Source organism: Rutilus rutilus, assembly GCF_951802725.1.
Source record: "Rutilus rutilus genome assembly, chromosome: 3".
NCBI classification, from domain to species: Eukaryota; Metazoa; Chordata; class Actinopteri; order Cypriniformes; family Leuciscidae; genus Rutilus; species Rutilus rutilus.
Window position 1 is genome coordinate 1,943,415 of NC_140211.1, and position 23,405 is coordinate 1,966,819.

The 23,405-nt window shown below is 38.7% G+C and overlaps 1 protein-coding gene across 1 annotated transcript in view; it reads left to right on the forward strand.

The window, feature by feature from the left end:
* Positions 1-1,984, forward strand: part of supt16h (SPT16 homolog, facilitates chromatin remodeling subunit) — a 33,918-nt gene extending 31,934 nt beyond the window's left edge. Inside the window, exon 24 of the mRNA XM_084404660.1 lies at positions 1,451-1,984. Coding sequence (XP_084260786.1) covers positions 1,451-1,557 — 107 coding nt within the window. The 3' untranslated portion in view covers positions 1,558-1,984. The remainder of the gene's footprint in view (positions 1-1,450) is intronic.
* The last annotated feature ends 21,421 nt before the right edge of the window (positions 1,985-23,405 follow it).

Consider the following 23,405-nt stretch of genomic DNA (forward strand, 5'->3'; position numbering starts at 1 on the left):
GTAAAACAGATACAAAATAAAAATGTTTTAGGAATAAAATGTTGTTTAGATCAATGTATATTTAGCTTTATTTAGCTTTATTTTATGTTTATTAATATTTCATTTCTTTAGATTAATTAAGATTTGAAGTAATACCACTATAATTTTAACATTATTATATTAGTAGTAGTGTTTCCCTCTGTCAGAGGAGTTTGGAAAACTCAGTTTGAGCCTTTAATGATATGAATTGTAATTGAAATCTACCAACTCAAATAGAAGTTCAATAAAATAAACACTTAAATGTTTGTTTTGGGTATTATCTTTCCACTAATCTGAATAAAGACAAATCTATGGAAGCTTGTTTCTGCCACAGAATAAAACATTTTAAAAGATAATTGCGACTTATCTCGCAATTCTGACTATATATCACGCAATTCTGACTATATCTCGCAATTCTGACTATATCTCGCAATTCTGACTATATCTCGCAATTCTGACTATATATCAGGCAATTCTGACTATATCTCGCAATTCTGACTATATATCAGGCAATTCTGACTATATATCACGCAATTCTGACTTTATATCACGCAATTCTGACTATATCTCGCAATTCTGACTATATATCACGCAATTCTGACTATATATCTCGCAATTCTGACTATATCTCGCAATTCTGACTATATCTCGCAATTCTGACTATATCTCGCAATTCTGACTATATATCAGGCAATTCTGACTATATATCACGCAATTCTGACTATATCTCGCAATTCTGACTATATCTCGCAATTCTGACTATATATCAGGCAATTCTGACTATATATCTCGCAATTCTGACTTTATATCACGCAAATCTGACTTTATATCTCGCAATTCTGACTATATATCACGCAATTCTGACTATATATCAGGCAATTCTGACTATATCTCGCAATTCTGACTATATATCAGGCAATTCTGACTATATCTCGCAATTCTGACTATATCTCGCAATTCTGACTATATATCAGGCAATTCTGACTATATCTCGCAATTCTGACTATATATCAGGCAATTCTGACTATATCTCGCAATTCTGACTATATCTCGCAATTCTGACTATATATCACGCAATTCTGACTATATCTCGCAATTATTACTCTATCACGTAATTAGGACTATCGCGCAATTATGACTCTATATTACGCAATTATGACTATATATCACGCAATTATGACTCTATATTACGCAATTATGACTCTCACACAATTATGACTTAATATCACGCGATTCTTACTTTATATCATGCAATTGTGAGATGAAAAAGTCGCAATTAGCTTTTTTATTTTTCATTTTGGCGGAGACGAGCTTCCATACAAATCAGCCCAAAATTGACCAGTGCATGAAAAAAAAAAAAAGTCCCTCCTGTTTTCACATCTCCATCACGCTATACAACACACTGATTGGTGTTTTCGGTTGTTTCCATCAGCTGATCGAGAGAGTCAATATGAGGACACAGAGGATACAAACAACCGGAAGAGGAAGGGCCGTTCGTCAGCTCCACCGCCCAGCAGCAAGAAGAAGAGGCGGCATTAAACACACACACACACACACACACACACACACACAGTTTCCCACAGTCCTCTTTTACTGCCCAGTCCCCCCCCCCCACACACACACGCACACACACACACACGCTCACACACAGTGTGTCTGATGTAAATAGCGTCGGCCAGCGCTGGTGTGTGTTGTAGGATAGTGGTTTTCATATCAGCGGATGGACGTGGATTTTCCTGCGTTACATCCCTCAGGTGTGTGTGTGTGTGTGTGTGTGTGCGCGAGCGCTGTTCTGAAGCGTAGATGTGACGTAGTGTTGGTGTTTAAGTAACACTCATCCTTCCGGCTCATCTCTCTCTCTCTCTCTCTCTCTCTCTCTCGCCAGTCCTGCTCGTTTCTGAATAGTTCATGGCTTTTACGTTAGCACATAATGATTCACTTTGTGCTTTTTCTGTTTTTCTAAATCGAGGGGACGCAAACACACACACATTGTAAACATACACTTTTTTTTTTTCTTTTTTTTTCTTTTTTTTTTTAAATACTCCTTTGCTCATTCTGGATTGATAGTCTTGTATTGTTCAATCAAAGTTTCTTTTTTTTTATTTTTAATAAAAGTTAAGTGAAATAAAAAAAAAAAAAACGTGTTAGTTTCTCATTTAAACCTTATTTCTGGGTCAAGGGTTTCCTCGTCGCATCCAGTGGTTTGTTGACGTGGTTCTCGACTGGTTTGGTCATGGACCAACAGGCACCGTACCGCTTTTATTAACATGCACTTAAATTGTACGAATATTACTAACACGGTAACACTTTATAATAAGGTTCATTAGTTAACAGTAATGTAGTAACTAACATGAACTAACCATGAGCAATACATTTGTTACAGTATAAGTTAATCTCTGTTAATGTTAGTTAATAAGAATCCAGCTGTTCACTGTTAGTTCATGTTAGTTCACAGTGCATTAACTAATGTTAACAAGATGTTAATAAAGTATTAGTAAATGTTGAAATTAACAAAGATTAATAAATGAAGTATAAGTGCAGTTCATTAGTAGTTCATGCTAACTAATGTAGTTAACTAATGAACCTTATTGTAAAGTGTTACCACTAACTCTGATGAATAAATATTATAAGGTAAGGCTGTTAAAAACAGTCCCAAACTAGTTTCTGTTCCTACAATAGAGTTAGTAAGTTACCCGCCTGTCATCAAAAATATAGAACATAACACATTAAGTGCTCTTTTGGGTTAAGGTTATAGAAGCTATACACTGATGAACACCCAAAACTAGCATGAACTCTTAATAAAACATATTTATTTGTACTTTTTGGTAATTTCATGACTTGCTTGTATTTAATTAGCTCTTTATATAGACCTTATGAAGCTCCGCCCCTTTTCACTTTAAATACAATATACAGTCGTCAACATTTGAAGTGGATCATCAAAGTTGTGCTAAGACAAGAACGGGTATTGTTCAACATTCATGTACAACTTTGATGAAAGGTTTTGATTCACTTCAAATGTTGACACAAATACAAAATTATTCTGATAAACCCCCATCAGACCTTTTCTAGATACGCCGAGTACGCCAACGTTATAATATAAAATATTATTTATTGAACAATAATAGCGATTATAAACTTTGTATTTAATATATATCATACTTTTTTTTTTTTTTTTTTTTGGGATATATAAAATATTCGGATTCCATTGAAGTGCCATAAACTAATCATACCTGTCACGCAATTATCCGTGACTTGTATTATTTTATATAGAAGGAAAATGGTATATAGTTTATTTGAAGATATGTGACTCTTCTAGTTTCCCTTTTAGTCCTTCCTTTAATCCCTCGCCCTGGCAACACCATTCAAGATATCCAATACCCATTTGCAATCAGCAAATAACAGCTTTTGGCCCTCTGCGCCTCATTTGCATTTAAAGGAACAGACACAAAATGAGGCGTTTTTGCTCACCCTCAAAAAGTGACAACTTTAACATGCTATATAAAAATATCTGTGGGGTATTTTGAGCTCAAACTTCACACACACACTCTGGGGACATCAGAGACTTATTTTACATCTTGTAGAAAGGGCATTATACCACCCCTTTAAAAACTCAGAGCTTGATTTAAAAAAAATCCACATTCAGATAAAAATATCTGACTTCCTGTTGGTCAGATTCAATGACTCTAAATTAGAAAGTTGTCCGGCTCAATGAGAACAATATGTTAGCCTGGATCACAGAACTGTCACGAGTCGCACGGGTAAATTTGTGGCAAAATCCAACAATGTGGATTTTGACATTGTATGGGTCAAAATTATCGATTTTTCTTTTATGCCAAAAATCATAAGGATATTAAGTAAAGATCAATGTTCCATGAAGATATTTAGTAAATTTCCTACTGTAAATATATAAAACATGTATTTGTGTGACTGAATGCAGCACAGTCAGGAACATAAATGAACAACTTTAAAGGAGATTTTCTCAATGTTTTTTGCACCCTCAGATTCCAGATATTCAATAGTTGTATCTCGGCCAAATATTGTTCTATCCTAACAAACCACACATCAATGGAAAGCTTATTTATTCATCTTTCAGATTATGTATAAATCTCAATTTCAGCTTCCCACTTTAGTCAAAAGGTGGCGCTATAGAGCCCCTCTTACACTCATTTTGAGGCTTTGGCCATGTCTACTGGCTTGACAACTCTGGTGTATGTGTGTGTGTGTGTGTGTGTGTCGAGTTTCATGCAACTTGAAGCATGCTAAGAGGCTCAAAAACACCCGAAAAGATTAAAGTTTGACGTGTTGCCATGACAACAGTATTCAAGCTAGTCCTTTTGCAGATCTACATCTGTCGCGCTTAATGTCCCCCCACCCCACACAACTCGTGTATGATATTGCAGTTATTTTGACATTTGACCTCTGGTGCTCTTCCTGTGTCGGTCAAAAATTACAGTTTTTTAATTTTTTATTTCAATGAAAGGAATGCACTTTATTTTAGTTTCATAATGTTTTTTTTTTTATATATATTTTGTATTTTTAGGGGATTTTATGGTACTAAATTATAATCCATTTATTCACGTTGTGAGCATAGACCTGAAAATTACATTTACAACTTAAACTGTGGGTGAATCTTGAACGCTTCAGAGCGACAGACTGAAGTTTGATCTCTTTTTAAAGACGACACTCGGCGGATTATTGCTGAAGTGAAAAAAGTTTTAAAAAAGTGAACTTAAAAGAAGTTACAGAATTTTACGTTTAATGTTATGAAAAATGCGCAAAAATACTATTTTAAATTTTTATATGAAATCTGTATTTTCAAAAACATTTCAAAACAAAAAAATCAAAGCCATGAATCTAAACCAGTTCTGTTCCAAAAAAATTAGTTTTCAGTCAGATTTTGTTTGGCTGCAGTACCACAAGTTTCCACTAGATAAAATTTGTCTTTTTTGACCACGTCTCGCGCTGCTGTTTCGACTCCTTTATCTTCACGAGTTCTCAGCTGGTCAGAATACCATCATATATAGGCTACACGCATACAACAAGCACATTAAGCTCAGAACACAGCATGGTTTTGGATGTTCGGGAAGTTCTGTCATGAAATATGCATGAAAATACCCCTAATGCCTAAGGTTTGGTATCTATAGGTTCAGTGTTAAAAAGCCAAACATGGAAACTTCTCTTCTGGGAGTGTCTGTTTGCCAGTGGCGTCTTTCTATGGGTGTATATATTTACATAATGGCATTAACTGTGTAAATCGAACATGATTTCCTACACATCTGTATCGAAATACTGTACGTGACTGTAAGAGATGCATATGTCAGAGAGCAGACGCTGGTCATCACGCTCTCTTAACAGTCAAATCCAGATTCAAACAAGCTTGGTTTGCATGACTCTGGTACAGTATTTCCACAGCAATGGCCATTTACTAAAACACAATAAGTGGAGTTTGATCACATCCATCAGTTATTGTGATTATGATTTGATCAGACTAGTTGTTTAGACACAGTCTGAGCAGATAATGGCTGTCTATAACTGGCCTCCTGATCTTTTATAAACCAAAGACGCTGACCACAGGCTTCACCGCGTTTACATGCATGCGTTTAGCAGAGGGTTTATACAAAGCAACTTACAAATCAGGGAAAACACAAGCAATTCGATTTGGAGCCAACAGATATGAGGAATGTACTTTATACCAGGGGTTTTCAAACTTTTTGTGTGTGTGGACCACTATTTGTAATCAAGAATTTTCGCGGACCACCTCATAATACACATAATAAAATATGTCTACATACCTGAATTAATCCGCACCTCTAAATAGGCTTACTAGCACTAAAACTATAACTGGTCATCACATCAGTACAACAGGCTTGTTAAAAGAAAGTTTAGCCTACTGCACACAACGGCTGCCACATATTTTATTTATTTATCTACTCAAGCGCCCGAGGGCAAAATCAGGTTCATTTGAACAACAGGCTTATTTCCATAGCAATGGACTATGAAATCTATACAGTAGTAAGAACACTGGAATATAGTCAACATTTCCAAATCTTTGGCGATTTTAGGGGATTATTAATCTTCAGAGTCTTACAAGTCCTCAAAAAGTATAGGTTTGAGTTTGTCCACTTAACAGCACATCTGCAAAACATTTCAGAAACGCAAGATCAAGAAACTAAATGGAAATTAAAATAAGAACAGGCCTTATTCATTCCATTTATAAACATTTCGTTTCATATAAACTGCCTGCCTAACTGTGCGTTCACACCCGACGCGAATAGCGCGTCAAATTCGAAAAGGGATCATATGTCAAATTCGCGCCTGCCGGCGTCTAGTGATACGCTTGGCCACTTTGTATCAATTCGCGCGTAAAATTAAAAGTTTGAAGCGAAATTTCGTCCGGTGTGAACGCACCATTAAAGGCTATGCGTGATGTGATAATAAACATATTTGCCTCTGCCCTTTTCTCTTCAGAGAACCTGTTGCTGTCCACCGAACCAATGTTGTGGTTCTAACGGCACTGAACTTGAATGTCACGTCCGAACACCACTAGGGTATTTTAGTAATCACACAATAACTTGACAATTTAATTAAAATGTTATATCAATATAGGCCTACATATTCTTTTTACTTTTCTTTTTTTTTATGGGAATTTCCTGGTAAAATGAAGGTAAAAAAAAATATTATTTTATATTTTATTTTTCCTTTCCACGGACCACCTGCAGTACCCTCACGGACCACAGTTTGGGAATGGCTGCTTTATACTATCAAATATATGATTGCTAATGCTCTTTTTTTACACACAGACTGAACACAATGAAGCATTGCTTGGTGATTGGTTGAGCTAAACTGGTATTATCTAATTGTGTAGTTAAATTTAACAGCTGACAGATATTCAACATAATTCATGTGTGAGACAGTCTAACAGAAGGACGGACAAAACCAGTCAAATATAAACACATTTTATTACCATTTTCTAAACTATAGCGAATAAACTGTGATCATGTGAGAAATGTTGAAGGTGTGAGAACAAATGTTGGCTTGACTGTATATATAGGAGGAGGTGTGTTTGAGGATGAGAGGGATAGATAGAGCTGCGTGAGACCAGAAGAGAAACGGGCTTCGCACTGAACCCTGAGGCACACCGCTGGTAAAAATTCATCTGCTTGGTTTTTATTTGCACTTCCAGAAGAATTTTTGCCTTTCTGACCTCTGAAGTGAAGTAGCCTTTGATAAGTAATGTGCATTGACCTATGATCAATCTAAATTGATGACTCTGATGGGTTGAGTTGGCAGTGATTGATGTGTTGGTGTATAAAATGAAATTGGTGACACGCAAATCTCTGAATTTTAATATCTTTTGCAAACATGCAAAGTATGTAAAATGACAATGAGTCACGGTAATGCCATTCACCTACTCATTACTTTGAGAAAGAAGTCTTTTTTTTTATTATTAATTTGAATTATTTAGCGTAAAGATAATTAGATCAATCTGTAAAGCGCTGGTGTTTTAAACTGTAATTTGATTACTTTTTAATAAAAGTTTAGTTTGGTGGTTCACGGTGTAAAATGTTTTGCTCTTGGTGCTCCTGGTGGGTGTTAGTTCTTTTTTTTTTTTTTTTTAATAAACTTTTAATCAAGGATGATATAAAAGAGGCGCCTGACGACCACTGAATGTAAAGTTTCAGGTCACTGTAACCCGTTTGCGAAACCACAGCAACAAAAAGTTGTATTTTTTGCACAAATCTGCCAATTAAATGCATGTATTTTTGTATTTTCCCTCTTCAGCCGTTTTTACAGTCTCGTGTTTTTTACTGATCTGGATTGTACACGTAAACTGCCCTCTGTCTGCTACACTGGTGAGTATTTGCACACACATTTCACTGCTTTATTGGCTTTAAAAGTGCACAACTTTCATTAAACTGCTGTCATGCTGGAATAGAGAACGAATTCTGACACAAAAAATGTCGGTCCTAAACATCAGATTTGGATTTGTGTGGTTGAAGCTTGATCATGTATATCATCACAGATTAAGCTTGAATTTGACAACTTGTTTGCAGTAAAATACTGACCAGTTTTTCTGCGTAAAAGTTTCTGTTTATGAAAATGTCATTTTTTATTGTACTTGCATTGATTTATTGTGTTGAATAGATCAGTCTCCCATTTGTAAAAGGTGGTAAATGGCATGACTGACTGTTATTTTACTAGATTGCTTTAATAGAAAAACAGAAACTACTACTGCAAAATATTCTATTATTCTTTATTACTTTGATGACTGTGTATTTCTGTGTCCCGCAGAGAGGAGCAAACAGACTGACGGTCAAAGCAAGTCAACATGTGAATGATCCTTCAGTGAAGGCAGAGAAGCAGATGAAGGGGAGTTCATAATGTACAGTTTGTTGAAAGTGTACTAATAACGGAGGAACTTATTAAGAGTACGGATTAATAAAAGTGTGTTTGTGTTCTCCAGATAGAGCAGATACTGATGGAGAAGGGACTGACCGAAGATGCAAAACTGTGTTGGAAAATTCAATCAGATGGAAATGTCTTCCAGAGGAACCGGAAGAGTGACGCCACGCAACAGACGTGCCTTTGAAGAATGGGGAAAAGCAAATGCTTTTATTGATCCGCTTTGGTGAATTTATAGTTTAGTAAGAGCTGAACCTGTGATTTGGCAAATTACCCATTTTAGCTGATTATGTAAATGTAATGCAAAGAGATTGAGATTGAGTTTAGCTCTGAAGTTTTATGCAAACAGAGACTGTGGCCAGTGTGTTTTTGTTAGTTTTTTGTCAATAAACACCCATCATATGCGTAAATCTGATTTGTTTATTTATATTAATTTACAAGGGCAACTGAAATGTAAAACCATGTTTCATGTTTCATTTGTTCACAACAAGCTTCCACTATAATGTTTTATATATATATATATATAGACAGTTTTTACATAAATTAAATCTCAGGTAAAATCTTTCCAGGTTTTCATGATGCAGTTTTGAGTTTCAGCCTTACATACAACAAATCATTTGGCTAAACAGGTTTCTTTGTGCATCAAAGTAACTGTTAACTTTTAGAGTGAGGTGTGTGTGTGTGTATAATATTATTATATTATTATTATTATTATTATTATTTTTTTTTTGGCATGCTTTGACTTTGAATTGTAAATAATGAACATATGCTTCAACTGTTTGTGAGTTATGCAATATAAATGATTCTGACATGCAAATCTGTGAGGTCACTCGTTGAATTTCAATATCTTTTGCAAAGTGTGCAAAATGATAAAGCAGGTCATGTGAATGCCATTCAACTACACAAGAGAGGAACATACTTGGCTGAGGAGAGCAGCGGGTCCGAGAGGTTTGGCTGTTTTCTCGCCCACTAGGTCCTTCATGATGAAGAATGTTTCGCTCTTGGTTCTTTTTCCAGGTTAGTTTTGTTTTTTTTTGCAAAATTTTATAATCTTTTAATTAGGGATTTAGTATGAAAGCTTGTTTCTTCCACAAAAAAAAGAAAAAAAAAAGGTAATTGCGACATATTTCAATTCAGACTTTCTCATAATTGCGAGTTAATGTCTCACAATTCAGACTTTGTAACTCACAATGTTGATTTTATTTCACAATTTGTGGAAAAAAAGTAAATTGCGAGATATGGCTTAACTCGAAATTCATATGTTACTGAATGTATGTCTTGTGGAGTTGCTAACGCCCATAGTTGAGTGTAAACGGTATGATGTAATGAAATGCAAACAAAGCCTGATATTTATTTTTGCTAGGCCTGTCTGACCTAGGCTACTCTAAGGTTACAATAACTGGATTTACTTTCAAGGATTCATTTCCTACACTACCCTGCATATTGTTCAACTGTCGTTCATACCAGCTGTAGCTATTCAAGATAGAAAACTATTAACAAAACTGCAAATGTATGTGTGCAGGTTACATTAACATACAGACTCCAGGCAATCTGGCTTGGAATTGTCAAATTTAATTGAGGCTATATACCAGAGGGAGAGCTTCATCACTGAATGAAAAACATATTCAGCTGATTTCAGTTGTGATTATTCATAATTTCTTTCACATATTTTGTTTAAATCTTTTATAAAATAGAACACAATTTAAGTGCAGATCAACTTCATCACACGTATGGTTGCTTGAAAGATATAAAGGACAACATGGAATAGGCCTATGCATCTGACAAAATTTAGATTTGATTTAGCTGTATCCTCACCATCTACAATAAGAAATGGCAATATGAAACTGAACAGTGTTGTAAAAATAACATCATCAATCAAGGGTAACTTAATGGATCTTTGGCTAGGCCTACTTTAGAGAAATGTATTTCGGCCTATGCAACTGAGATGAAGAGCTTTTTGTCGGTGTTCTGTAACTCAATGTGAACAATTGAGACGGTCGCCTTTCTTTACTAAGTCATCGAAAATCTGGGGTCGTGTTCGACGTTGAGATGCGCAACACGGACGACAGTCGTGATCTGTAGCGTGACTTGTTAAAGTTCATTACAGAGAAAGTCTGCTCGCATGCATACGTGGACCCGATGGATGCGTGCTCTTGGTCGCTGTCAAAGGAAAAGGGGGACGGACACCAGCTCCATCCCTTTTTCAATTTTTCTGAAATCAGAGAAACGCCTGTTGAATTCAGTGTGCAGATCCTCGAGTGTAGTGGTGTATTTGACAGTGAGTCGGGATGGCACATGCTTCATTGTGGCGAGAGTTGGGAAATGTGTAAAGCTCTTGTTTGTCATTTGTCGGGAAAACAGGGTCAGCTTTGCTCTGAATGCACGTAGGAATACAGTTCGTGCACGAACACATCCTTCCCCTGCAGCTTCCGATTGAGGTCATTCAAATGGCCCATTAAATCCACAGCAAAGGCAAAGTCAAGCATCCAATCGGAATCTTCAAGTTCTGGAAAGTCACCAGCCTTCCCGACATTCTCCAGAAACACCCCTATCTGACCTCTCAGGTCCCACACACGGCGTAGCACTGTGCCCAGGCTCAGCCAGCGGACGTTTGAGTGGTATGGTCCTCACCTACAAAGCCCTTCACCATCTGGCCCCATCATACCTCACTGACCTCTCCGCCTACCAAACCTCGCGGTCCCTCAGATCCACCTCAGCCGGTCTCCTCTGCATCCACAAGTCAAACCTCCGCAGTTTTGGGGACAGAGCCTTCTCCAGGGCAGCTCCCAGACTCTGGAACTCCCTCGCCCAAGAGATCCGCACCTCTGAATCCCTCACCATCTTCCAGTCCCGCCTCAAGACCCATCTCTTCACCTCTGCCTATCCGTAGCCCTACGCCCCCTCCATTTTCATTTGTGTTTGATTCTCGTTTTGTTTCGTTTTGTTTTACATTGTTATTATTACCTACCTGCCCTGTTAAGCGACTTTGAGTTCGTGAAAAGCGCTATACAAATTCAATTTATTATTATTATTATTATTATTATGGGACATCAGTGTGTTCTTGCCTCACTCTCCTCCAACAACTGGATAAACTGGCAGTGGTTAAGCGCCCGGGCCCTGATGAAATTGACAAGTTTCACCACAGTTTTGGTGACGTGATCAAGCTTTAACCCCCTGACTGAGACAAGACCTCCTGATGAATGATGCAGTGCAAGAAAATCAGAGTTGAGTTGGGGTCATCCTCTCTCACCCTGTCCTGTATCCTACGCCAGTGTTTCCCAACCCTGCTCCTGGAGTACCCCCAACACTGCACGTTTTCTTTGTCTCCCTAATCAAACACACCTGATTCAACTCATCAGAGCTTTGAAAAAGCGTGGCTTTTTCTTCCCTCTCCTTTGCGGAGAAATTCACGGCCTAATTAGCATGTTTAGCATTGAAGTGCCTGCTAATATTATATTCTTTAAAGACAGCGATGCTCTCCTGACATATCAGACAAATCACCTTTGAGCCGACGTTCGTGACGAAATATTTTGACGTCCATTCTTTATTGAATGCTCGACATTCAGAGTCAACTTTTCTCTTTTTTACTGCACTCATTTTGACAAATTGTTTATGCCGCCGGCCATTTAGAATTTGTTACTTTGAGGAGTGAAGAAGAGAAGTAAAGTCGCAAATTGTAATTTCACACAGCGACATCTGTTGGATTGTTTTTAACCCCTGTCAAAGATCACAGATTATTGTTGTTCAAAATTCATTACTCATCAAAACATCACACTCTTACTTGATCTGGACAATCTCAGCATCATTAGAAAGGTTTAAGACTCCAGCTTCGATATTTGACCACTGTTTTTGATTTAACTGGTTTGCAGTGACATTAATTTCTTCATTTATGCCAGGAGTGCAAAATAATGAATCTGTAACGTTCGTTATTTTGAATAGAAATCATCACTCACACAACATTCATTCTCGTCTTCTCTGGTTTATTTGCTTTCAAATACATAAACTACACAGAATCCGCCAGGGCTATTAGTCCAATGGTGCGCATATTTGGAGAAATAATGATTATCACATGTTAGTAAAATATTTTGTCATACAGAATAATATTTCTATTCATTTTCCACTGAATTATGCGATCTGGAGAGCTCAAACAGCGAACGGAGCTAGATGTGTGTCTCCTCTTCCTGATTTGCGTCAGATTTGACGAGCGATAGCATCGAGCGCATTGCAGGGGCCGGATTGAAGCACTATGCGGGCCGTATATTGCCCATGTATGTTCTAGACAAACATCTGACAACGGTTTGCTAGCCAAGTGGCAAGGGCCAGACGAGGTGCTACGGACCATCCACTTCTTCCAGTGAATGGTGCAGTCCAGTGGTACTGGTACCAAAGAAAGATGGGTGCCAAAGGGTGCTTTCACATCTGTAGTTCGGTTCATTTGGTCCGGACCAAGGGCGAAAAATTATACTTTGTAGCATTTTCAGGCGTTTTGGTTCCTTTTCACACCACACTGATTGCTCTGAATGGTCCGAATCAGTTTATGAGTTGATAAAACGAACCAAAATGCAGTCACGTGACAACATCCACATCACTCGTTGGCCAGATGTGTCTTGAACGCATTTCCATAACTGCATTTCGATTGGTCAGAATTAACGTGCGGGAAAATTCCAACAGAACCCGGAAGTAAACAAAGAGGTGGAAAATCCGGCAGACAACACGCCGCTGTTTACTATGGAGAGACGACTGCGTGGGCTGAATGTGTCCCTGGTCATATTTTATTATATAGTTTGTCTATACCACTTTAGACAAACAATAATATTTGAGAATGAAGCGAGGATGCGGCTCGAAAATAATGTTAATAATTTCTATCAGGCTCCGCACCTCCTCACAACTCCAGGTTTGTCCGCGAGCTGCCATGAAGTGCAAACTGTCAACAAACATTTCTCCTCATCCCATAATGCACAGCGCAGCTGACTACGGCAACTGGTTTAGTCCAAAAATGCGCAGTTCTTTGGCAGTTGGTTCTGTTCGAGGTCGGATCACGTTCTCACCACAAACGAACCGCTCCAGAGTTCGTTTGAAAACGTACCGAGACCACCTCTTCGAGGTACGCTTGTTTGTTCCGCTTCTGGTGCGCACCTGAGTGTGATTGCCGCATTCACACCTGCCCAAACGAACCGCACCAATGGGAAAAAATGAACTCTAGTGCGAATCAACCGAACTAAATGAGGCAGGTGTGAAAGCACCCTAAGATTTTGCGTGGACTTCTCAAAACTCAACTCTGTCTGCATTTGATCAAGAGTTGACGAGGTTGAGTTGACGAGTTAATTGAGCGGCTGGGCAAGGCCAAGTACCTGACAACTGTGCAATGGTTTCTGGCAAGTTCCCTTGGTTAAGACAGCTTAAGAATTAACAGCTTTTCGTGTCCCTAGTGGGCTTTACCATTTTAACGTTATGCCCTTCGGATTGCACGGGGCTGCGGCAACCTTTTCAACGGCTGGTGGACCAAGTCCTAAGAGGTGTGGACGGCGTGACGGCAGCGTACCTAGACGACATTGTTGTCTTTAGTGCAACCTGGAAAGAGCATTTGGAACATTTGACGGAGGTGTTCGACAAACGTCAAAGTGCTGGTTTAGTCGCCAATGCTAAAAAGTGCCACATTGCTAAGTCAGAAGTCTCTTACCTGGGCTACGTGCTAGGAGGAGGTTCCATCAGGCCACAGGTAGACGAGGTTCAAGCCATCTTGTCTTGTCCATTACCGTCAACCAAGAAAAGGGAAAACCAAGAATTAGTCTGTCTAGTAAATCGTTTAAGCGCTTTGTTTACATTTCATTACATCATCCCGGGTACACTCAGCTATGGACGTTAGCAACTCCACTAGACATATATTCAGTAACATCATGTAAGTTCCATTTCTTTAACTGTTTACTGTTAGCACTTGCTGAAGTATAATAATCACAAGGAGTCTAGTGGTTTTTACAGACTGTTTACTGGTCCCTTAAATGATGCAGCTCTGTGGTGGTGTTTTGTGCTTACCTGTTGATTCTGCTCGAGCCGATAGTGCGTGCAACCCGGAACGCGCTTATAATAGCAGCGGTCATACCATTTGGCATAACCAGGGGGCAACATATGTGGGGATTGTGATGTTTGTTCCGTCTAATGTATTTTTATTATGGTAACAGTTATTTTTCTTAAAGCTGCATCCATTGTATTTATTGCACGGATTACCCTTGGATTGTTAATAAATTATCTCTTTTTGCACCGGAATCTTGTCATGCCATGCCTTCCTAACTCCTCTCTAACCTCCGAACTGCAGCTCCTGGCTTTGGACAGTCCCAAAAGATGTCCTCTGCGACATAGCAATTGCGTTTTTAGTTCTCACATTTGACTTTTTCTCAGAGTTGCACGTTTATATCATTCACTTCATAACTCGCAATTGCACGTTTTTCACAATTTTAGAATAAAAAGTCATGATTGTTATATATATATAAACTTGCAATTCTGGCTTTTTTCCTCACAAATCCAAGTTTATATCACAATTATGACTTTTTTTTCCCTCAGAGTTGCAAGTTTATAGCTTGCAATTCTGAATTTTTCCTCATAATTGCGAGTTTGTCACAACTCAGACCTTATAACTCGCAATTGTGAGTTTATCTCAATTTGGAGAAAAAAGATTGATATAATCGAATCTCGCATTTCTGTCTTTTCTCACATTTGTATCTTTATGTCTCGCATATGTATCTTTATATAGTTTATATCTCACAATTCTGGCTTTTTTTCTCACAATTCCAAGTTTGTATCTCACAAATCAGACTTATTTCTAGCAGTTGTGAGTTTATATCTAGCAATTCTGACTTTATTTCTTGTATTTGTGAGTTTAGATCTCGCAATTCAGACTTTATTTCGTGTATTTGCAAGATTATATCTCGCAATTCAGACATTATTTCTTGAATTTATACATTTATATCTTGCAATTCTGACAATTTTTTGTATTTGCACGTTTTATATCTCGCAATTTGGACTATTTCTATCAATTATGAATTTAAATATCGCAATTTAGACATTTCTTGTATTTGCGAGTTTAGATCTTGCAGTTCAGACATTATTTCTTGTTTTTGCGAGTTTATATATCGCAATTCTGACTTTTTTTTTTCCTCATTCCCAGTTTATATCTAGCAATTATGACTTTTTTTCCCTCAGAGTTGTGAGTTTATATATCTTAATTCAGCCTTTTTCCTCACTTTTGTGTGTTCATATCTCGCAATTCTGACCTTTTATCATAATTACGAGCTTATATCTCACAATTCGGACTTCATAACTCGCAAGTGCGAGTCACAATTTGGAGAAAAAAGTTAGAATTGTGAGATATGGCTAGTTCAGTTTTTTAGACTAGTTTATATCTCGCAATTCTGACTTCATTTCTTATATTTGCGAGTTTATATCTCGCCATTCTGACTTTATTTATTGTAATTGCGAGTTTATATCTCGCAATTCTGACTATTTCTTGTATTTGCGAGTTTATATCTCGCAATTCTGACTATTTCTTGTATTTGCAAGTTTATATCTCGCAAATCAGACTTTATTTCTTGTATTTGTTAGTTTATATCTCGCAATTCAGACTTTATTTCTTGTATTTGCAAGATTATATCTCGCAATTCAGACATTATTTCTTGTATTTGTAAGTTTATATCTCGCAATTCTGACTATTTCTTGTATTTGCACGTTTTATATCTCGCAATTTGGACTATTTCTATCAATTATGAATTTAAATATCGCAATTTAGACTTATTTCTTGTATTTGCGAGTTTAGATCTTGCAGTTCAGACATTATTTCTTGTTTTTGCGAGTTTATATATCGCAATTCTGACTTTTTTTCCTCATTCCCAGTTTATATCTAGCAATTATGACTTTTTTTCCCTCAGAGTTGTGAGTTTATATATCTTAATTCAGCCTTTTTCCTCACTTTTGTGTGTTCATATCTCGCAATTCTGACCTTTTATCATAATTACGAGCTTATATCTCACAATTCGGACTTCATAACTCGCAAGTGCGAGTCACAATTTGGAGAAAAAAGTTAGAATTGTGAGATATGGCTAGTTCAGTTTTTTTAGACTAGTTTATATCTCGCAATTCTGACTTCATTTCTTATATTTGCGAGTTTAGATATTGCTATTCCGGCTTTATTTCTTGCGAGTTTATGTCTCGCAATTCAGCATTTTTCCTCACATTTGTGTGTTTACATCTAGCAATACTGACTTTTTCTCATAATTACGAGTTTATATTTCACAATTCGGACTTTATAACTTGCAATTGTGAGGCACAATTTGGAGAAAATTTCAGAATTGTGAGATAGAGCTAGTTTAGTTTTTAGACTAGTTAATGTCTTTTTTTTTTCTCTTCACAATTCCAAGTTTATATATTGCTATTCAGACTTTATCTTGTATTTGCAAGTTTTTGTCTTGCAATTCAGAATTTTCTCGCAATTGCGAGTTTTTATAACTTGCAGTTCTGACTTTATTTCGCAGAATTCTGAGATTGTATTTCTTTTTTTATCCTGTGGGTGAAACAAGAGTCCATAAATGATGTCACAGTCTCTGTCAATCAATCATCCAAAACGACAAATAGCTGTAGCCTAGTTTATGCACAGAAATGACAAAATAAAGGCATAAGATGTTGAAGTGTTGGTATCTTCCTCCTTCAGCTCTGGTGCACATGACGCTCTCACAGACTCACATGTTTTACTTTGTGCCTGAGAACATGAGCTGGTCCGAGGCTCAGACACACTGCAGACAGCATTACACGGACCTCGCCACCATTGATGACCTCACGGATCATCAAGAGTTTCTGCACACTCTGCGTGCTGGTCTCGGAGCAGAATGGACCTGGACTGGACTCTATCGGAGAGACGCCGCTGCTCCCTGGATCTGGTCTGATCAGAGCGAATCCTCCTTCAGACCATGGGCCATTGGACAGCCGAACAATCATCTTGGCAGCCAGTTTTGTGCGAGAACGTCTCTTGATGGACTGTTTAATGATGGGGAATGTTACGTTAAATATCCTGCTGTCTGCTACAATAGTGAGTATTCTTGCACATTTTACCTCTTCACTTCAAAATGCAAGTAAAACCAATTAAACATTGAACATGCCGGAAATAGAGAATCCGTGAAATTTACATTGAAGGTGCACTGTGTGATTTTTAGCGGCATCTAGTGGTGAGGTTGCGAACTGCACCCAACAGAAGTTACGGTGGCCGACAGGAAGTGATGTCGTCGTCTGAGACAGCAGAGAGTAGCCGGTTAAACAATGAGGATTCTTTACAAAGATTAATTAAGAAATTAGGTTTACTTAATTATTCAGTAAAACGATATGTTATATTATATATTATTGTCACCTGTTCATCATTGTGTCAGTGTTTTATTCGCTGACTTTAGCTGAAGCTTCTTATCATAAAGAACAACATAGTGACGAAGCACGTTTGTCCGTTTAGGGCCACCGTAGAAACATGTGGATGTAAGCGGACCCGCGGTGTGTGTAGAGAGAAATGACTCATTCTAAGCTAATAAAAACATAACGCTTCATTATGTAAGGTCTTTATACACCACTGAAAACATAGTTATGTATATGATATTGCATTTCTGTAAACAGATCCTCCTAAATATTACACAATGCACCTTTAAATCCCGGCAGATTGGTTGCCATGACCTTTATCGTAAAAAATTGGTTCACTCTCAGAAATAAAGGTTCTAAAAGAGGTTTTTCGCAGTAATGCCATAGAGGAGCCATTTTGCTTCCCCACTTTTGTCCACTAAGCACTTTGATGTGTTTTATGTGTGTTCCACAGAGAGGAGGAGGACACAGACGGTGAGACTGATGGTCAAAGCAAGTCAAAATGTGAACGATTCTGAAGTAAAGAAACACATTTTATCAATGGTGAGTAGAAATGCAGTGTGGTTAATATTGACCCCAAAAATTATCTGGACACTTAAGAGTGTGTAAATGTAGTTGCATTAGAGAACAGAATATCAAAGCAATATATGCGAGTGTCTTTTCTCTTTGCTAACATTCACTTTTCCTCATGTGCATTTTGTCTTTTTAGTCAGCTGGTGTTTAGTTTGCCTAAAAACAGGGCTCGCAAAATCGCCTGCCCGACGTCCCGGGGCTAATGTGTTTTCCAGTCGGGCTACCAAAATGCATAACCAGCCTGCCCGACGGGCTATCTGAAATAGTGTTCGCTTCAGTCTTGCTATAATCAGATTCAGCGCGTTCTTCATCTTCAATCCGAAGCGACGCCGAGCACGTCAGAAACAGAGAGGACAGGGTGTGTGTGTGTTCATCTGAGTCTCATTGGTCTGCGGTGCTCGTCAATGTCAGAATATTAAGATGACCAATCAAATCAAAGTAGGCGGGCTTTATGTTCACAAGAAGCTGCTGAGCGCGAATTTGAGCAGAGCGACTCGACGCTTCAGTTTACGGTCAAGTGCGAGATAAGATGTAAGTAGCTAAACTAAACATTTCATATTTGACAGTTTTTTTAGGTCATAAATGTGAAACAAATGACAAAAATAATCAGGCAAATGAATATACTTTTGTCGAATTTCGCCATTTGGAACTGAAAATAGGCCTATGTAATGTGACTAATAATTAGTTCACTGTCATTGTGAGGGGACATTAGCATTAACAAAGCCGTTTTCATCATAGGCACAAGATTAATAATGAATGTGTACATGTTGAGAATTAATATACAATTTGTAGCCTTCAGTAAATTAAAAAAGTTCAGCTTTAGGAGAGAGAAAAAGAAAGAGTGATGGATAAGAAGTGAGAGCAGGTATCATCTACTGCCTGCTGACATGGTTTTAAAGCTATTTCTTATCCTTTTTTGGCCTTCAAACGTCTTGAAATGGACATATCCGAGAAATAAAAAAATTAAACCCCCTAATAACCTTAAATGTATGACCTCTTTGATTATAAAGCCCTGTCTACGGCCCTGTATTAGGAATAAGATCAATAATGAATGTGTACATATTGTGAATGAATTCAATAAACTTAGTTAGGCTACCTAGCTTTCCTAGTAGCTTTCAGTAAATGAACGCATCTGAGAAAATGATTCATAAATCAACCTATCAGTTGACCCTTTGTTTACTTTCTTCACTGACAGACAAAAATGAAAAGCCTCTATCGGTCAAAGCTCAGCTTTAGGAGGGGAAGAGACAGAGCAAGAGAAAAACTAAGAGAATAGGAGTGTGATGCTGATGAGGAGAGAAAAATAATCAGCTGCCCACTTACATGGTTTTAAAGATATTGTTATCCAATTTTTTTGGCCTTCAAAACATCTTAAAATGCACATATGTAGATCAGAGAAATCAAAATTTTCTACCCCGAACCCCCCTAACCAGCATATCTCACATTCGGGACCTCAGTGATGAAAAAACCCTGCCATCTGCATGTTAATGAAACAAGTTAATAGTGAGCATTAAACCCTAAACTAAAGAGTTACTTATTATTTATTTTTTTATCATACCCTCATTGGGGGCTGAGCCACAAACACAGACCGATTCATGTTCCATACTGGTCACACACATTTCAGTTCAGTTAGAACCAGATGCATATTTGTTGATATTTGTGTTTTGAAAAAGTTTTTGATTCATTGTTTTGACTCCTAACTCTTTTTATATGGGCTAGTAAAATTCATTTCGGGCTACCAAAATCTGGAGAGTGCCTGCCCGAAGGGCTACCAGCGATTTTGAAATTTTGCGAGCCCTGAAAAAGAACATTTTGTCATCAGTTAGTTTGCATATCATTCTATGGCTTTCTTCCTTGGTCCCCCCAATTGACAATTTCTTGTGAATAGTAAAGGTTATTGGAGTGAAATACTGTTTGTGTTCTTCAGATTGAGCAGATGCTGACGGAGAAGGGACTGACAGAAGATGTTAAACTGACATATAGAAACCAATCCGATGGGAATGTCTTCCAAAAGGACCATACGATTAATGTCACCGAACAAACTATGTTTTAAAAGTGAAGAAATAAATCTCAATCTCAATCTCAGTTTATTTATAAAGCACAATTAAAAACAGCCATCACGGTCAGCAGTATCGAATGCAGCACTTAAATCTAAAAGCACCAATACAACAGAGTCACCCGAGTCGGTAGCCATTAAAGCATCATTTAAAGCTTTTGCAAGTGCTGTCTCTGTAGAGTGCAGTTTTTCAGTTAATAAAACTTAACTGGCTGTTCAGTAATAAAATAAAACTTGAGGTGAAGAGCATTAAAGAAAACAAATAGAACTTTAAATTAATAGGAGTCATAGCAAGTGCTTTGGCTTATATCTGTGTATCACCATATTACAAATGTACAGAGCTCTGGATTACTCTTTTGCATGAGTGCTGTGGCTAATGCTAAAATGCTAAAATAAAAATTCTATATAAATGCAGCTGAACCCACTGCCGCAATATTCATAACTGACAATTCTCTATAACTAAAGTCAATATTAAACAGAAAAATTAAATGGTTGCTGCTCTTAAATAAATTAAAAGCCAATGGAAAAACAACGACACACCAAATAGTAGTTCCCTTTCAAAACGTTTACTCGTATTGCGTCTGCTAAATCTGCGATTTATTGAAGCCTTTTATTCACAGTGAGTCACGCAGAAGCTGCGCTTACAGATTGCGAGAGTATGTCTCTCTCACGCTCCTCTCGCGGATCGCTTTCTTTTCAGATGATGACTCCGCCCCTCGCACTCTCCCATTTCCTTCCTCCCAGGAACCTCGGAGAAAGAAACAACACGAAAGGAGCGAGCGAACGGATGTAAGTGAGCTCACGCCGGCTAGAGACCAGAGCGATGCCAGAGCTGGACTGGACGCCGAGTTATATATCAGCACCATTCTTCCCCGAAGTTCACACTGAACTGACGCCAAGTCAAATAGCCCCCCCATCACAGACTGTTTTTAAGATTTGTATTTGAAGGGGTGGCCTACCAGTATACAGTCCTACCATTCGGTCTCTGACACCACGCACTTTAACGAAGTGTCTGGATGCAGCACTTTCCCCCCTGAGACCGAAGGGGATCCTCATCCTGGCCCAGTTGGAGGAAGAGTTAATCTCTCACAGATCTGCTCCTCAGCCATTTGGAATGACTCAATCCAGGCAAGAGCTCGCTGTCTCCCAGCCAGAGGATCTCTTTCCTGGGAGCAGTTTTAGACTCAAACCAAATGTGAGCATGGCTGACACCAGAGCGCGCTGAGACTATCTAGCGGCTCGCGACTTCGTTCAGAGCAGGGGCCTTTCCCCTCTCAGAGCTTTTCAAAGGATGCTAGGCCTCATGGCCTCCGCATCGTCAGTACTTCCGCTGGGCCTGCTGTACATGCGCCCCCTGCAGTACTGGATGAAACCCAACCCACGCCAAAGTGGAGCAAGGTTGCATCAGAGCCCTGGCCACTTGAAAGGACCCCAATCATTATTAGTTGGGAGTAAGCATGGGGTTGGTCTCGAGTAGGAAGGTGGTCACCACGGACGCCTCTAACACAGGTTGGGGAGTTCAAGTCCGACTGTTTCAAGTCCAACACTGTTGACCAGCCTTGTTTCCCAGAGTTGATTCAGCTGCTTGAGTTGATACGGACCTGAGTTGTGAGTCAAGAGTTGATACGGAGCTCCCAGTGAGAGTCCTAAACACTATATCTGAGGCTAGAGCTCCGTCCACGAGACGCCTCTAAGCCCTTAAGTGGTCTGTTTTCTCCAAATGGAGCCAAGACCCTACTTCATGTAAAATACCACTGGTACTTTCCTTTCTACAAGAGCTGCTGGACTCGGGTCGTACCCCCTCCACGCTCAAAGTCTATGTGGTGGCCATAGCAGTGTTCCAACGCTCCTGTGGCCGGCCAATCACTGGGTTGAAGTGACCTGGTTGTACGCTTCCTGAAGGGAGCAAGAAGGCTCAACCTGCCTCGCCCCCTCACCATACCCTCCTGGGACCTATCAACGGTCCTCAGACCCCTCAAAGGGCCCCCATCTGAGCCGCTGCAGTTGGCCGAACTAACGCCACTTTCGCTCAAGACCGCAGGTCTGCTAGCCTTAGCATCAGTCAAGTGAGTGGCCGATTTACAAGCGCTCTCTGTCAGCGCTTCATGCCTTGAGTTTGGGCCTAACGACTCCAAGGTCATCCTCAAGCCAAGGCACGACTACGTCCTTCTATACTCTACGATGTATGTGTGACGGAGTGGTACAGGTATTAGACACAAAGAATTTCCACTACGCCACCCTGGGAATTTCACCCAGGGAAATATGAATGACACTTAAATTGTTATTAGGTCACACAGGTTCGACTCTCTTAAAAAGGTAGGCAGAAACGTGGGTATCAAAAATACAAAATCTTTATTAATATAAAGTTTGATTTAGAGCAAGGAGATAAATCACATTAAAATGCAACCATTGTACAAGACAGCGTCTGAAGGCTGGAAAAAGAGGTATATGGCTGACAAAATTTCAAAATAACAAAAATCACAAACACATACACAACACACTTCACTAACACTTACACAGCTTACAAAAATACAAAAACTACACAGACTTACAGGGCTGAGGTACACCACAGGAGAAGTGATCACTAAGCTAGTTAGCCGAAAGCACACTCACACACACACACACACACACACACATCACCGTGCACTTCAGATCACAACACAACACTTAAAAAGTGTCACACGGCAAACGTTCGGAAGAGCACCACCACCACCACAAGAGATCCTTCACCCGTGGGACCCCAGCGCCTGAAAGTAGATCAAAATTAATAAACAAACTTCAAAAATAACAATCAACCACAGTTTGATAGTATCACAATGTAGTCATGAAGCAGATACTCATAATAACAATGATATACAGAGATTTAAACATCCATCCATCCATCCATCCATCTTCTTCCGCTTATCCGGGGCCGGGTCGCGGGGGCAGCAGTCTAAGCAGGGATGCCCAGACTTCCCTCTCCCTAGACCAG